The following is a 15,703-nucleotide window of genomic DNA, read 5'->3' on the forward strand; positions in this document are numbered from 1 at the left end:
ATATTTTATTATATTATTTTATATTTTATTATTTTATATTATATTTTATTATTTTATATTTTATTATATTATTTTATATTTATTATATTATTTTATATTATATTTTATTATATTATTTTATATTTTATTATATTATTTTAGTTGAGGGTAAGGGCTCTTATTTGTGTAACGTTCTGTGTCTATTTACTTCCCCCCCGCACTCATTGTGTAACACTTCCCATAATTCCCAAGCATTATAATATCCGGTAAAGGCCTTCAAAATAAAATAAACATATATAAAACTTGCTGATCGTTTCGACACTTTGTAGATTAACACTGCTAACAGCCGACCAGCTTCATGATGTCAAGTAGGGACCAGATTAGTGACGTCATGGAAGCTGTGACGTGTTTTATGATGAAGAGAAGTCGCCTCGGCACCTTATTGTGAAAGGTCAGTAAACCGGAGGTATACAGAGTGCCATGTTGACAGCAGAAAACTTCCGGTCTGTTTGGATAGAAACTTACAGTTCCAGTTTGTGTTCGACCTTTTTTTTACCATCAAATACTCTTTGATACCGAGACCGGACCTGAACCGGACCCACACCGGACCCACACCGGACCACCGGGTCTGAACCGGTTCTTCACAGCCGGACTCACACCGGACCACCGGGTCTGAACCCGTTCTTCACAGCCGGACCGGACCACCGGGTCTGAACCCTCAGCTCCGGGATGCAGCACACCGACACCTTCCGCCGTCTGACCGAGCGGATCCTGGAGGAGGCGGCTCAGTCCGCCGTGTCCGTCCTCCTGAAGGACCGGGAGCAGCAAGAATGGGCAAAACGGGACGAGGAGCAGACGCACCAGGACCAGGACCCGGACCAGGAGCGGGTGAGGAGATGAGTTTTGATGTGTTTGAGAAGATCGTTAAATTATGTTCTTAATTCTATGTTCTTCACTCTATGTTCTTAATTCTATGTTCTTAACTCTATGTTCTTAACTCTATGTTCTTCACTCTATGTTCTTAACTCTACGTTCTTCACTCTACATTCTTAATTCTATGTTCTTCACTCTACGTTCTTAATTCTATGTTCTTCACTCTATGTTCTTAATTCTATGTTCTTAATTCTATGTTCTTCACTCTATGTTCTTCACTCTATGTTCTTCACTCTACATTCTTCACTCTATGTTCTTCACTCTATGTTCTTCACTCTATGTTCTTAACTCTATGTTCTTAACTCAATGTTCTTAACTCTACGTTCTTCACTCTACGTTCTTCACTCTACGTTCTTAATTCTATGTTCTTCACTCTATGTTCTTAATTCTATGTTCTTCACTCTGTGTTCTTCACTCTATGTTCTTCACTCTGTGTTCTTCACTCTGTGTTCTTCACTCTATGTTCTTCACTCTGTGTTCTCCACTCTACGTTCTTCACTCTATGTTCTTAATTCTATGTGCTTCACTCTACGTTCTTCACTCTATGTTCTTAATTCTATGTGCTTCACTCTGTGTTCTTCACTCTGCGTTCTTCACTCTGCGTTCTTCACTCTGTGTTCTTCACTCTACGTTCTTAACTCTACGTTCTTCACTCTGTGTTCTTCACTCTATGTTCTTCACTCTACGTTCTTCACTCTACGTTCTTCACTCTACGTTCTTCACTCTACGTTCTTCACTCTGTGTTCTTCACTCTATGTTCTTCACTCTACGTTTTTCACTCTACGTTTTTCACTCTACGTTCTTAACTCTACGTTCTTAACTCTATGTTCTTCACTCTATGTTCTTCACTCTACGTTCTTCACTCTACGTTCTTCACTCTATGTTCTTAACTCTACGTTAAAAGTGCGTCACAGTTGAAAAGAAGAATGAAGTTATGAAGGTGTTTACAGAGTGGGCCGGCCTAATGTCTTCAGTTATTCCAGAGCGTAGGGGCTCTGTTGGCGAACACCTGGTCGCCTTGGTAACCAGCCTAGATCTAGGAGTGACTGATGAAGCTGCTCTTGATGATCTGAAATCTCGGCTTGGAGCACACACACACCAATCAGCTGAGAAAACATCGTAATAAAACAAAGGAAGCGAGCTCAGTTTAAAAAATAAGACTCAAAATAAAAAGGACAAAAAATAAAAGGTAGGCGCGGTCGAGTCGGCGTCCGTACATCAAGATCAACACGGAGAACATGACCGAGTGTCACAGAACAATGAAGATTGTCCAACTTCAGCAGCTGTACCTGGTCCTGGTCCTAGGCCTGGTCCTGGTCCTATTCTTGGTCCTAGTCCTGGTCCTGGTCCTATTCTTGGTCCTAGTCCTGGTCCTGGTCCTAGTCCTAGTCCTGGTCCTAGGACTGGTCCTAGGCCTGGTCCTATTCCTGGTCCGAGGCCTGGTCCTATTCCTGGTCCTGGTCCTAGTCCTGGTCCTGGTCCTAGGCCTGGTCCTGGTCCTATTCTTGGTCCTAGTCCTGGTCCTGGTCCTATTCTTGGTCCTAGTCCTGGTCCTGGTCCTAGTCCTAGTCCTGGTCCTAGGACTGGTCCTAGGCCTGGTCCTATTCCTGGTCCGAGGCCTGGTCCTATTCCTGGTCCTGGTCCTAGTCCTGGTCCTGGTCCTAGGCCTGGTCCTGGGCCTAGTCCTGGTCCTAGGCCTGGTCCAGTTGGTTTAGTTCTTAAATGGTCGGATGTCCTGAGAGAAGTCTCAGGCAGTTAGCAGCGAGCTTCCTTCTTTTTAAGGAGAAAAAAAAGATGATGATGCGTTTCCTGTGCAGGCCCGACTCTCCGCCGTCTTGAACGCCATGAGCAGAGAAGCTGCCCGTCAGATCTGCAGAGTTTTCAAAGAGCTTTACAGCAGCCTGCGGAGGGATACAGTGGAACACCTGGAGTCTGAGCTCAAGGACAAGACCAGCACGCAGTCTAAAACCAAACCTTCAGGTATGTCTCAAATATCCTGCTGAACCTGAACACATCTTTAATACAGGTGTCTTAAATAGAAATGTAACTTTAGTACAAAATAAACATATTTAATATTAAAAAACTACAAATACACATGAACACTCCATTACATCGTCACATAACTACTGTCTTCTGATTGGCTAGCGGTCAATACAAACAACACACTGAACACAGGTAAACACAGGTGAACACCTACAGCAGAGATAAACACAGGTGAACACCTACAGCAGAGATAAACACAGGTGAACACCTACAGCAGAGATAAACACAGGTGAACACCTACAGCAGAGATAAACACAGGTGAACACCCACTGAGGAGATGAACACAGGTGAACACCCACTGAGGAGATGAACACAGGTGAACACCTACAGCAGAGATAAACACAGGTGAACACCTACAGCAGAGATGAACACAGGTGAACACCCACTGAGGAGATAAACACAGGTGAACACCCACTGAGGAGATAAACACAGGTGAACACCTACAGCAGAGATGAACACAGGTGAACACCTACAGCAGAGATGAACACAGGTGAACACCTACAGCAGAGATAAACACAGGTGAACACAGGTGAGCACCTGTAACTGAGATTAACTTAGAATCTGATTCAATTTTAGTTTTCAAACAAAATCTGGAACTTTTATTTTGAAGCTTCACTTTGATAAAGGGGTTATATCCTGTTTGTGTTTTCCATTTACCTTTTCTTTAGATGGCCCCGCCCACTCCCTGGACATCAACCCACCAGCTGCCAACCCTGCTGCACCTGCCGTCGCCATCCTCAACTCAGCCAAGTCAAGTGGAAGCAGAGGAAAATCTGAGGTACCTCTGGTCACCATCAGCCATCTTCTGAAAGGACCAATCACAGGCCAGAGCTGTCCCATCACTAATGCTAAACCTGCAGCTGATGCGCATCGGAATAAACAACCCTCCATGACATCACTTCCTGTAGCTAATAATCAGCCAAACAGAGAGACATCAGGCCAAGAAGACACGCCAACGACAGAAGAAGAACTGGCTGATTATGTAAGTATTTCATTGATCGGGTTAGGGTGGCTTTGTTTTTGAGACTGATTTGTAGAAAGCTGTATTTTATAATATTTAATTAATGATCAATCAAGAGTTAACTCATTATCAACTAACCATCAACTAATCATTAACTAACCAGTAACTAACCATTAACTAATCATTCATAAATCGATGAACAATAAATTCTTGATTAATGTCCGATAAAGAAACACTGATGACCATCAAATCTCTCCTCACATTTCAGAAAACAATGAAGACGGACTGTTTGGGAGAGACATCACCTGAGAGACACCCAGGTGAGACAGGTAACGGACAGGTGAGACAGGTAATGGACAGGTGAGACAGGTAATGGACAGGTGAGACAGGTAACAACCAGATGAGACAGGTAACGGACAGGTGAGAGAGTAACGGACAGGTGAGACAGGTAACAGACAGGTGAGACAGGTAATGGACAGATGAGACAGGTAACAGACAGGTGAGACAGGTAACTGACAGATGAGAGAGTAACGGACAGATGAGACAGGTAACGGACAGGTGAGACAGGTAACGGACAGATGAGACAGGTAACGGACAGATGAGACAGGTAACAGACAGGTGAGACAGGTAACTGACAGATGAGAGAGTAACGGACAGGTAACGGACAGGTGAGACAGGTAACGGACAGGTGAGACAGGTAACGGACAGGTGAGACAGGTAACGGACAGGTGAGACAGGTAATGGACAGATGAGACAGGTAACAGACAGGTGAGAGAGTAATGGACAGGTGAGACAGGTAACGGACAGATGAGACAGGTAACGGACAGGTGAGACAGGTAACAGACAGGTGAGACAGGTAACGGACAGGTGAGAGAGTAACGGACAGGTGAGACAGGTAACGGACAGATGAGACAGGTAACGGACAGGTGAGACAGGTAACGGACAGGTGAGACAGGTAACAACCAGATGAGACAGGTAACGGACAGGTGAGAGAGTAACGGACAGGTGAGACAGGTAACAGACAGGTGAGACAGGTAATGGACAGATGAGACAGGTAACAGACAGGTGAGACAGGTAACAACCAGGCGAGACATTTAACAGACAGGTGAGACAGGTAACGGACAGGTGAGACAGCTAACGGACAGGTGAGACAGGTGTGTAAGAAGACTTAGTTGGGCCTGGTCTCTCTGAATGTTTCATATTTTCTTTTCTCAAGCTTTGGAGGAGGAGCGGACGGGGCAGCAGAGAGAGGAGCGGACGGGGCAGCAGACGGGGCAGCAGAGAGAGGAGCGGACGGGGCAGCAGAGAGAGGAGCGGACGGGGCAGCAGAGAGAGGAGCGGACGGGGCAGCAGACGGGGCAGCAGAGAGAGGAGCGGACGGGGCAGCAGAGAGAGGAGCGGACGGGGCAGCAGAGAGAGGAGCGGACGGGGCAGCAGACGGGGCAGCAGAGAGAGGAGCGGACGGGGCAGCAGAGAGAGGAGCGGACGGGGCAGCAGAGAGAGGAGCGGACGGGGCAGCAGACGGGGCAGCAGAGAGAGGAGCGGACGGGGCAGCAGAGAGAGGAGCGGACGGGGCAGCAGACGGGGCAGCAGAGAGAGGAGCGGACGGGGCAGCAGAGAGAGGAGCAGACAGGGATTGAGATTGAGGAGGAGATTGTGGAGGAGATTGTGGAGGAGCAGCTGAAGGAGCAGCAGAGGAGGAGGAGGAGGGAGCTGTATAAAGAGAAGAGGTTCTTCTGTGAACTCTGTAACAAAGGTTTCCATCAGAATCATCAGCTGAGGAAACACGTTTCCAGTCACGTCAAACCGTTCCCCTGCAGCTCCTGTGACAGAGGTTTCTTTAAAGCTTCAAGCTTGCAGCGCCACCTGCTGGTCCACCAGCTGAGTGAGGCCCGGGAGAGCGACCCCGACCGCCTGCTGCGCTGCGACCAGTGTGACAGGAAGTTCAATCGACTGCGACAGCTCCGGGTCCATCAGGCGTCTCACCGGCTGCAGAAATCGCCTCTGAAGTGTAACGTGTGCGAGCGCAGCTTCACATCTGCCGGCTCCCTCAGGTACCACCAGGTGTCCCACGCCCAGGTGAAGCCCTTCACATGTGGCGCCTGTGGGAAAGGCTTCACCAGGAAGAAGAGCCTCCAAGAGCACCAGACCATCCACACCGGCGCCAGGCCATACCGCTGCCCCACCTGCGGGAAGAACTTCTCCACAGCTGGAAACCTGCGCGTCCACCAGAGGTCGCACTCTGACGAGCGGCCGCACAAGTGCAGCGAGTGTGACAAAGCCTTCAAGTGTAAGATGGGTCTGCTGCAGCACCGACTCGTCCACTCAGGAGAGAAACCCTTCATGTGTCAGACCTGCGGCCTGAGCTTCAGCCTCAAGTACAACTTCCAGAGACACCTGCGTCTCCATAACGGAGAGAAACCATACAGGTAACCGAGTAGGTCACCTGTGTCACTACACCTCAGGTGATCAACAGGAAGTCATTCCAAACCTTCTCACACTACTGTAACCAGGGGTGACCCCCGTTTACCTGCAGCAGGTGTAACAGAGTCTCAGTTTTTATCTTTACTGTGTATTAAACCTGCACAGGTAAAGTGTTCGCACATCTACACAGGTGTTAGCCATTGGAACCATGGGGGCATCTCTTCTCATGACCAAGTGGGCGTGGACAATTGTGTTTGACTGACAGCTCAACAGCCCTGTTTTGTAGAACGCTGTTAGCTTTCTGATAATTTACCTGTCCTAAATTATTAATCTGATAATTTACCTGTCCTACATCATTGATCTGATAACTCACCTGTCCTACAACATTGATCTGATAACACACCTGTCCTACATCACCTGTCCTACATCATTAATCTGATAACACACCTGTTCTACATGATAACTCACCTGTCCTACATAATTGATCTGATAACACACCTGTTCTACATCATTAATCTGATAACACACCTGTTCTACATGATAACTCACCTGTTCTACATCATTAATCTGATAACACTCCTGTTTTACATCATTAATCTGATAACACACCTGTCCTACATCATTGATCTGATAACACACCTGTTCTACATCAGTAATCTGATAACACACCTGTTCTACATGATAACACACCTGTCCTACATCATTAATCTGATAACACACCTGTCCTACATCATTGATCTGATAACACACCTGTCCCACATCATTAATCTGATAACACACCTGTCCTACATCACCTGTCCTACATCATTAATATGATAACTCACCTGTCCTACATAATAACACACCTGTCCTACATCATTAATCTGATAACACACCTGTCCTACATGATAACACACCTGTCCTACATCATTAATCTGATAACACACCTGTCCTACATCACCTGTCCTACATCATTAATTTGATAACTCACCTGTCCTACATCACCTGTCCTACATCATTAATTTGATAACTCACCTGTCCTACATCACCTGTCCTACATCATTAATCTGATAACACACCTGTCCTACATCATTAATTTGATAACACACCTGTCCTACATCATTAATTTGATAACACACCTGTCCTACATCACCTGTCCTACATCATTAATCTGATAACTCACCTGTCCTACATCACCTGTCCTACATTATTGATCTGATAACTCACCTGTCCTACATCACCTGTCCTACATCATTAATCTGATAACTCACCTGTCCTACATGATAACACACCTGTCCTACATCACCTGTCCTACATCATTAATCTGATAACTCACCTGTGGTACATGATAACACACCTGTCCTACATCACCTGTCCTACATCATTAATCTGATAACTCACCTGTCCTACATCATTAATTTGATAACTCACCTGTCCTACATCATTAATCTGATAACTCACCTGTCCTACATCATTAATCTGATAACTCACCTGTCCTACATGATAACACACCTGTCCTACATCATTAATTTGATAACTCACCTGTCCTACATCACCTGTCCTACATCATTAATCTGATAACTCACCTGTCCTACATCACCTGTCCTACATCATTAATCTGATAACTCACCTGTCCTACATCATTAATTTGATAACTCACCTGTCCTACATCATTAATCTGATAACTCACCTGTCCTACATCATTAATCTGATAACTCACCTGTCCTACATCATTAATCTGATAACTCACCTGTCCTACATGATAACACACCTGTCCTACATCATTAATTTGATAACTCACCTGTCCTACATCACCTGTCCTACATCATTAATCTGATAACTTACCTGTCCTACATCACCTGTCCTACATCATTAATCTGATAACTCACCTGTCCTACATGATAACACACCTGTCCTACATCATTAATTTGATAACACACCTGTCCTACATCACCTGTCCTACATCATTAATCTGATAACTCACCTGTCCTACATCACCTGTCCTACGTCATTAATCTGATAACTCACCTGTCCTACATCACCTGTCCTACATCATTAATCTGATAACTCACCTGTCCTACATCATTAATCTGATAACTCACCTGTCCTACATGATAACACACCTGTCCTACATCATTAATTTGATAACACACCTGTCCTACATCACCTGTCCTACATCATTAATCTGATAACTCACCTGTCCTACATCACCTGTCCTACGTCATTAATCTGATAACTCACCTGTCCTACATCACCTGTCCTACATCATTAATTTGATAACACACCTGTCCTACATCACCTGTCCTACATCATTAATTTGATAACACACCTGTCCTACATCACCTGTCCTACATCATTAATCTGATAACACACCTGTCCTACATCACCTGTCCTACATCATTAATTTGATAACACACCTGTCCTACATCATTGATCTGATAACTCACCTGTCCTACATCACCTGTCCTACATCATTAATCTGATAACTCACCTGTCCTACATAATAACACACCTGTCCTACATCATTACTTTAAGAACACTCTTGTTGTCCACACAGTCTTGATGTTTTTCTTCTCTGCCCCCCCTCCCGTCTTGCCTCAGGTGTGATAAATGTGGAGAGCGCTTCACGGGTACCTGGGCGTTGAAGACCCACATGCAGGTGCACGGCGTGGAGAAGACGTTCATGTGCGACCTCTGTGGGAAGACGTTTTTCTATAACTGTCAGCTGCAGAAGCACCAGCGGCTTGTCCACTATGAAAAGGTTCGAGAGCGTGCGGTGAGACGGAGGGCGGCCGTGGTGAAACCGTTCAGCTGTGACACCTGTCTGAAGACCTTCAGTACCGTGACGGTGCTGAAGACACACGAAAAGAGCCACGCTGAGAACAAAGAGTTCACCTGTGACACCTGCGGGAAGTCGTTCCACCTGCGACACCTGTACCTGTACCACATGAGGCAGCACAGCGGCGACCGGCCGTACGTCTGCGGCGTCTGCCAGAAAGGCTTCTTGCTCATGACGCAGCTGAAGCAGCACGAGCTCCTGCACACGGGAATCAAACCGCACAGGTGTGACGAGTGTGGGAAAGAGTTCAGGACGTCTCAGAACTTCCACCGCCACCGCCTGGTCCACACCGGAGAGAAACCCTACGAGTGCACTGTGTGCAGCAAGAAGTTCAGGCAGTCCAACCAGCTCAAGTCTCACAGGCAGATCCACACCGGGGTGAAGCTGTACACCTGCGATGGCTGTGGGCGTGGTTTCTCTGACTCCCGCCAGATGAAGAAACATCGTTGTGGAGACGAGTGTGACAGGCTGGAGTCAGGCAGCAGACGCAGAAAACAGAAGAACCTTTTTCCGTGGTCGGAGAGTTTCACAAATGAATAACATGAAAAACAATCCTTCTGATTCCGAGTCGGATTAGCTTAGCATAAAGACTGAAAACAGGCGCTAACTGTTAGCCTCGGTCTGTCCAAAGACCCAAAGTGCACCAATCAGCTGATTGGTTTCTTTCAGACAGAGGGAGTACTGTCCCTTTAAAAGATCTCACAATGTTTTTAATATGTAACGACAAAAAGTGATAAACCCAACCTTAGTTTTTTATACATGTTGGTTTCTGAATGACTGACTCACCTGCAGCAGGTTTTTGAGATATTCTCTTTATTACTAGACAGAAAAAAAATATCACCCGAGATCACCCGAGAACACCAGAGATCACCAGAGATCACCCGAGATCACCCGAGATCATCTGAGAACACCCGAGATCACCCGAGATCACCAGAGATCACCCGAGATCACCCGAGATCATCTGAGATCACCCGAGATCACCTGAGATCACCCGAGATCATCTGAGATCATCTGAGATCACCCGAGATCACCCGAGATCATCTGAGAACACCCGAGATCACCCGAGATCATCTGAGATCATCTGAGATCACCCGAGATCATCTGAGAACACCACAGGTCATCTGAGAACACCTAAGATCATCTGAGAACACCTGAGATCACCTGAGATCACCTGAGATCACCTGAGAACACCCGAGATTACCTGAGATCACCCGAGATCATCTGAGATCACCCGAGATCATCTGAGATCACCCGAGATCATCTGAGAACACCTGAGATCATTGACCGCGTCAGAGTAATGTGGTTAAAAAAAACCTAAAATTTAAAATGTTTTTCTGCCCCTGTTGAAATCCAAAGTAAACATTTTCCTCTGTTGAAAGTCCTCTTCCTGTTTCCTTTCACAATAAAGGGCCCAGTTCACTCAAAATATTCTGATCTGTCTGATCTGTTACACCAAGCAGCATCCTCCGGTGTTGAAACATGAAGCTGATGTTGAAGATCAAAATCCTACAGTACCTGGAGTGTCCACTAGAGGCTGGCTGCAGAAGCACAGGAAGTCACATACACACCCATTCTAAAAAGCCTGTTTTTACAGCAGAGATTAACATGTTTACAGCCTCGTTCAAAAAACCAAATAGGTGTGATTAGCTCATGTCTCGATGGACACACACTGTACGGGGGGTGAATGTTTTGATGACTCATCAGTTTTGAGTTGATAAAGGATAAGAGTTATTCACAATAAGGCGTGTAGCTGACCTGATTGACAGGTGGGCGCGGTGTAACGGTTTGTCAGGAGGTTTAAAACCCGCTCCAGCTCTCAGCCTGTCGTTAGGTTGACTGAAAGTCTGTAAGACAAAACACAGCAATCTGTCTCCAGTCTGTAAGACAACACACAGCAATCTGTCTCCAGTCTGTAAAGCAACACACAGCAATCTATCTCCAGTCTGTAAGACAACACACAGCAATCTGTCACCAGTCTGTAAGACAACACACAGCAATCTGTCTCCAGTCTGTAAGACAACACACAGCAATCTGTCTCCAGTCTGTAAGACAACACACAGCAATCTGTCTCCAGTCTGTAAGACAACACACAGCAATCTGTCTCCAGTCTGTAAGACAACACACAGCAATCTGTCACCAGTCTGTCTCCAGTCTGTAATACAACACACAGCAATCTGTCTCCAGTCTGTAAAACAACACACAGCAATCTGTCTCCAGTTTGTAAGACAACACACATCAATCTGTCTCCAGTCTGTAAGACAACACACAGCAATCTGTCACCACTCTGTAAAACAACACACAGCAATCTGTCTCCAGTCTGTAAGACAACACACAGCAATCTGTCACCACTCTGTAAGACAACACACAGCAATCTGTCTCCAGTCTGTAAGACAACACACAGCAATCTGTCTCCAGTCTGTAAGACAACACACAGCAATCTGTCACCAGTCTGTCTCCAGTCTGTAATACAACACACAGCAATCTGTCTCCATTTTGTAAAGCAACACACAGCAATCTGTCTCCAGTCTGTAAGACAACACACAGCAATCTGTCTCCAGTCCATAAGGCAACACACAGCAATCTGTCTCCAGTAGTAATGCAACACAAAGCAATCTGTCTCCAGTTTGTAAGACAACACACATCAATCTGTCTCCAGTCTGTAAGACAACACACAGCAATCTGTCTCCAGTCTGTAAAACAACACACAGCAATCTATCTCCAGTCTGTAAGGCAACACACAGCAATCTGTCTCCAGTCTGTAAGACAACACACAGCAATCTCTCTCCAGTCTGTAAGGCAACATACAGCAATCTGTCTTCAGTAGTAATGCAACACAAAGCAATCTGTCTCCAGTTTGTAAGACAACACATATCAATCTGTCTCCAGTCTGTAAGACAACACACAGCAATCTGTCTCCAGTCTGTAAGACAACACACAGCAATCTGTCTCCAGTCTTGTCGTTGCTCACCACACAGCAATCTGTCTCCAGTCTGTAATACAAAACACACAGCAATCTGTCTCCAGTCTGTAAGACAACACACAGCAATCTGTCTCCAGTCTTGTCGTTGCTCAACACACAGCAATCTGTCTCCAGTCTGTAAGGCAACACAGCAATCTGTCTCCAGTCTGTAAGACAACACACAGCAATCTCTCTCCAGTTTGTAAGACAACACACAGCAATCTGTCTCCAGTGTGTAAGGCAACACACAGCAATCTGTCTCCAGTCTGTATCCAGTCTGTAAGACAACACACAGCAATCTGTCTCCAGTCTGTAAGGCAACACTCAGCAATCTGTCTCCAGTCTGTAAGACAACACACAGCAATCTGTCTCCAGTATGTAAAACAACAGACAGCAATCTGTCTCCAGTCTGTAAGGCAACACACAGCAATCTGTCTCCAGTATGTAAAACAACACACAGCAATCTGTCTCCAGTTTGTAAGACAACACACAGAAATCTGTCTCCAGTCTGTAAGACAACACACAGCAATCTGTCTCCAGTCTTGTCGTTGCTCACCACACAGCAATCTGTCTCCAGTCTGTAATACAAAACACACAGCAATCTGTCTCCAGTCTGTAAGATAACACACAGCAATCTGTCTCCAGTCTTGTCGTTGCTCACCACACAGCAATCTGGCTCCAGTCTGTAAGACAACACACAGCAATCTGTCTCCAGTCTTGTCGTTGCTCACCACACAGCAATCTGTCTCCAGTCTGTAAAACAACACACAGCAATCTGTCTCCAGTCTGTAAGGAAACACACAACAATCTGTCTCCAGTATGTAAGGCAACACACAGCAATCTGTATCCAGTCTGTAAGACAACACACAGCAATCTGTCTCCAGTCTGTAATACAAAACACACAGCAATCTGTCTCCAGTCTGTAATACAAAACACACAGCAATCTGTCTCCAGTTGGTAAAACAACACACAGCAATCTGTCTCCAGTCTGTAAGGCAACACAGCAATCTGTCTCCAGTCTGTAAGACAACACACAGCAATCTCTCTCCAGTTTGTAAGACAACACACAGCAATCTGTCTCCAGTGTGTAAGGCAACACACAGCAATCTGTCTCCAGTTTGTAAGACAACACATATCAATCTGTCTCCAGTCTGTAAGACAACACACAGCAATCTGTCTCCAGTCTGTAAGGCAGCACACAGCAATCTGTCTCCAGTCTGTAAAACAACACACAGCAATCTGTCTCCAGTCTTGTCGTTGCTCACCACACAGCAATCTGTCTCCAGTCTGTAATACAAAACACACAGCAATCTGTCTTCAGTCTGTAAGATAACACACAGCAATCTGTCTCCAGTCTTGTCGTTGCTCACCACACAGCAATCTGTCTCCAGTCTTGTCGTTGCTCACCACACAGCAATCTCTCTCCAGTTTGTAAGACAACACACAGCAATCTGTCTCCAGTGTGTAAGGCAACACACAGCAATCTGTCTCCAGTTTGTAAGACAACACATATCAATCTGTCTCCAGTCTGTAAGACAACACACAGCAATCTGTCTCCAGTCTGTAAGGCAGCACACAGCAATCTGTCTCCAGTCTGTAAAACAACACACAGCAATCTGTCTCCAGTCTTGTCGTTGCTCACCACACAGCAATCTGTCTCCAGTCTGTAATACAAAACACACAGCAATCTGTCTTCAGTCTGTAAGATAACACACAGCAATCTGTCTCCAGTCTTGTCGTTGCTCACCACACAGCAATCTGTCTCCAGTCTTGTCGTTGCTCACCACACAGCAATCTGTCTCCAGTCTGTAAGACAACACACAGCAATCTGTCTCCAGTCTTGTCGTTGCTCACCACACAGCAATCTGTCTCCAGTCTGTAAAACAACACAGCAATCTGTCTCCAGTCTGTAAGACAACACACAGCAATCTGTCTCCAGTCTGTAAAACAACACAGCAATCGGTCTCCAGTCTGTAAGACAACACACAGCAATCTGTCTCCAGTCTGTAAAACAACACACAGCAATCTGTCTCCAGTCTGTAAGGCAACACACAACAATCTCTCTCCAGTCTGTAAGGCAACATACAGCAATCTGTCTCCAGTAGTAATGCAACACAAAGCAATCTGTCTCCAGTTTGTAAGACAACACATATCAATCTGTCTCCAGTCTGTAAGACAACACACAGCAATCTGTCTCCAGTCTGTAAGACAACACACAGCAATCTGTCTCCAGTCTTGTCGTTGCTCACCACACAGCAATCTGTCTCCAGTCTGTAATACAAAACACACAGCAATCTGTCTCCAGTCTGTAAGACAACACACAGCAATCTGTCTCCAGTCTTGTCGTTGCTCAACACACAGCAATCTGTCTCCAGTCTGTAAGGCAACACAGCAATCTGTCTCCAGTCTGTAAGACAACACACAGCAATCTCTCTCCAGTTTGTAAGACAACACACAGCAATCTGTCTCCAGTGTGTAAGGCAACACACAGCAATCTGTCTCCAGTCTGTATCCAGTCTGTAAGACAACACACAGCAATCTGTCTCCAGTCTGTAAGGCAACACTCAGCAATCTGTCTCCAGTCTGTAAGACAACACACAGCAATCTGTCTCCAGTATGTAAAACAACAGACAGCAATCTGTCTCCAGTCTGTAAGGCAACACACAGCAATCTGTCTCCAGTATGTAAAACAACACACAGCAATCTGTCTCCAGTTTGTAAGACAACACACAGAAATCTGTCTCCAGTCTGTAAGACAACACACAGCAATCTGTCTCCAGTCTTGTCGTTGCTCACCACACAGCAATCTGTCTCCAGTCTGTAATACAAAACACACAGCAATCTGTCTCCAGTCTGTAAGATAACACACAGCAATCTGTCTCCAGTCTTGTCGTTGCTCACCACACAGCAATCTGGCTCCAGTCTGTAAGACAACACACAGCAATCTGTCTCCAGTCTTGTCGTTGCTCACCACACAGCAATCTGTCTCCAGTCTGTAAAACAACACACAGCAATCTGTCTCCAGTCTGTAAGGCAACACACAACAATCTGTCTCCAGTATGTAAGGCAACACACAGCAATCTGTATCCAGTCTGTAAGACAACACACAGCAATCTGTCTCCAGTCTGTAATACAAAACACACAGCAATCTGTCTCCAGTCTGTAATACAAAACACACAGCAATCTGTCTCCAGTTTGTAAAACAACACACAGCAATCTGTCTCCAGTCTGTAAGGCAACACAGCAATCTGTCTCCAGTCTGTAAGACAACACACAGCAATCTCTCTCCAGTTTGTAAGACAACACACAGCAATCTGTCTCCAGTGTGTAAGGCAACACACAGCAATCTGTCTCCAGTTTGTAAGACAACACATATCAATCTGTCTCCAGTCTGTAAGACAACACACAGCAATCTGTCTCCAGTCTGTAAGGCAGCACACAGCAATCTGTCTCCAGTCTGTAAAACAACACACAGCAATCTGTCTCCAGTCTTGTCGTTGCTCACCACACAGCAATCTGTCTCCAGTCTGTAATACAAAACACACAGCAATCTGTCTTCAGTCTGTAAGATAACACACAGCAATCT

General features: G+C 45.7%; 1 protein-coding gene across 3 annotated transcripts; it reads left to right on the forward strand.

The window, feature by feature from the left end:
- The first annotated feature begins 459 nt into the window (after positions 1 to 459).
- Positions 460 to 10,584, forward strand: LOC132980986 (zinc finger protein 345-like). Of its 3 annotated transcripts, none has more exons than XM_061047398.1 (6): positions 460 to 867; positions 2,730 to 2,892; positions 3,624 to 3,937; positions 4,185 to 4,236; positions 5,133 to 6,345; positions 8,921 to 10,584. In XM_061047398.1, the coding sequence occupies exons 1-6, from the start codon at positions 709 to 711 to the stop codon at positions 9,696 to 9,698; spliced, it is 2,679 nt and encodes an 892-aa protein (XP_060903381.1). In that variant the 5' UTR covers positions 460 to 708; the 3' UTR covers positions 9,699 to 10,584. The 3 variants fall into 3 exon arrangements, with proteins under 3 accessions (XP_060903381.1, XP_060903382.1, XP_060903383.1); XM_061047400.1 differs by lacking the exons at positions 460 to 867; positions 2,730 to 2,892 and adding exons at positions 3,059 to 3,087; positions 3,127 to 3,445; XM_061047399.1 differs by lacking the exons at positions 460 to 867; positions 2,730 to 2,892 and adding an exon at positions 3,047 to 3,445.
- The last annotated feature ends 5,119 nt before the right edge of the window (positions 10,585 to 15,703 follow it).

This window comes from Labrus mixtus, chromosome 9, assembly GCF_963584025.1.
Source record: "Labrus mixtus chromosome 9, fLabMix1.1, whole genome shotgun sequence".
NCBI lineage: Eukaryota > Metazoa > Chordata > Actinopteri > Labriformes > Labridae > Labrus > Labrus mixtus.